This window comes from Emiliania huxleyi, assembly GCF_000372725.1.
Source record: "Emiliania huxleyi CCMP1516 chromosome Unknown EMIHUscaffold_1399, whole genome shotgun sequence".
Taxonomy (NCBI): Eukaryota; Haptophyta; order Isochrysidales; family Noelaerhabdaceae; genus Emiliania; species Emiliania huxleyi.
The window spans coordinates 3,123-5,327 of record NW_005201193.1 but is presented as its reverse complement, the minus strand read 5'-3'; the positions used below and the strand labels follow the sequence as shown (position 1 = coordinate 5,327).

At 60.9% G+C, this 2,205-nt stretch overlaps 1 protein-coding gene across 1 annotated transcript in view; it reads right to left on the bottom strand.

Annotated features, from left to right (window-relative positions):
- Positions 1-693: 693 nt before the first annotated feature.
- Positions 694-2,205, bottom strand: part of EMIHUDRAFT_471561 (hypothetical protein) — a gene marked incomplete at its 3' end in the record, with an annotated part of 3,171 nt that continues 1,659 nt past the window's right edge. Inside the window, exon 4 of the mRNA XM_005787965.1 lies at positions 694-808. Coding sequence (XP_005788022.1) covers positions 694-808 — 115 coding nt within the window. The remainder of the gene's footprint in view (positions 809-2,205) is intronic.

The following is a 2,205-nucleotide window of genomic DNA, read 5'->3' as shown; positions in this document are numbered from 1 at the left end:
TGCGGCCGCTCCTTTGGGCTTAATAGTTGCGCTAGTGTTGGCTGAAATCCTGAACGTTGTTCAAGTGTTCGCCCCAGCCCATGCTGTTACTGTTGGTACTGTTCAGGTACTGTTGACCAAAATCACCCCGTTTTTGCCCATTTTCGGTCATCCGTCAAAATATCTGAAGATCCCAATATAGGATTCTCCCCAAACCTTGCTCAGCTGATCCACACCAGCCTGAGGGGAAGGCCAGCCCTGGCCAAAGAAACCAGCACCTCATCGGGCTTCCCTGAGCGTCACAGCTCACGGTGATCGCGCCGGCCGGACACCACTGTAACGGTCGTTCCGGGCGTTTGAACGCGACCTTCGGGGGCAAAGGCATGGGCTCTATGGCTCAGACTGGACTCCTCTTGGTCCCTTCTGATGCCCTAGGCCACACCTGGACCTTACCTGGGGCTCTAGGGGCCGGGCAGGGTTTGCCCCCCGAAACTGGCATGAGGCACCTTAAAAAAAAACTCTAAAAAATCCGGCCCTCGGAATCCTAGGGGTACCCTAAGGTGTACTGTGAGCTGTGACACCTCTCGGTGGGGGAGGGTTTTGTGTTTTGACGTATGTTTTTACCCCCATATCCGTTCACAGCTTCACACTCCCCTTACAAACCTTGTCATCCCACACCTTGTGGCCACGTGGACCCATCGACGACGATGCAGCTCAGCCGAGCTGCAAGGAGACCGGCCCACCGTCGTCGATGGGGAAGACGCCAAGACCCGGTTGGCCGCGGTTGCGGGTTGGGTCGTCCCCCCAGCGCCCAGGAGGCTCCCCGCTCCTGGCGGGGCGACCGCGGCCGCCATGCAAGGCCGCGGCCGACCAAGCTGCAGAAACGAGCTTTTAGTGCCTTCAAGCGAAGGCACTGGATTATCGTGCGCGCGGAGCGCGCTGGTGCTACCCAGACACACGCGCGGAGCGCGCTAGCTGGACGCACGCGCGGAGCGCGCTAGCTAGACACTTGCGTCTTGCGCGGAGCGCGCCGGCTAGATACCGCGGAGCAAGAGCAAATCAACACAACCGTTCGAAGCTGACGCCGCAAGTCGTTGCCGCCGGGTGCCAAAGTGCGCCTGGATTGCTCAGCAGCACAAGCATCCACGGAGCCAGCGAGCGCCGAGCGACATTGCCTTGATTAAGCCGGACCGCGACATGTCGGCGGGTCAAACTTGTAAAATGGTGCCGATAGCCGAGGAAGCTCCGGCGGACGTGAGAGCAGCCACGGCCTGACGATCAAGCACGAGAGCGACGAACGGAGGCGCAGATAACTGGCGGTGAACTCACACTGCTGATACCTGCTGGAGCTGCGGAAGATGCAGTAGTACTCCACAGAGCACGCGCGGAGCGCGCCGCTGGAACAAGCACGGTAGCACGCGCGGAGCGCGCCGCTGGGTAGGCGCGGAGCGCCGCCACTTGAGATTGGGCCAGTGGGCTGGCCGAGTGGTTCCTAGCGTGTGAGTCAAACTCTGAAAAGAAGAAATCGCATCTAGCCCTCCACAACCCTCAAAATTTTCTTCAGGGCGCGCTCCGCGCGCGGCGCTCCGCGCCTGACACTCCTTGAACGTCGTAGGCACTGGTATCTGGTAAGGTAAGGTAAGGTAAACGTCTCCACACACACAAAGTGGTGGGGCAAGGGGGGGCGACCCTCGCATCTCCACGCCCGGACACGGATCGCACGGTATCTGGTTCGCACACATGTGTTCTGGGTTCTGCAGCTTGAGGGCGGCCGAGCGTGGCGAGCTTCCCTGGGCCCCAACCCCATCCCCTCCCCCTGCTCCGCCCCTCTTCCCTCCTCTCGCCCGCATCCCCACCCCCTCCATGTGCGTGGGCACCGCTGAGAGACGCGCGCAGTCCGCAGACGGTGTGGAGAACCTACGACAAAACGGATCGATACAAATCTCAAATGCGAAATGGAAAAGGAAATGCGGCGATGTCGCGCGCGGCCCGGCGGCGCGGGCTCGACCCTCTACATATATCCATATTTTCATACTCTCGCACAAGATCCCATCCCCTGGGGTAAATGTGTCCCCCTTCCCCCTTGTGTGTCGTGTGTGTGTGCGTAAGGTACATAGTTGAGAGCGTGCGAAGAGGCGTCAGCCCCATGAGCGCGCCGGACATGTGCATGCGGTGTGTGGCCCCGGTGTGACGTGAAAGTCACGGTGGCGCGGGCGGCGCGCGTGC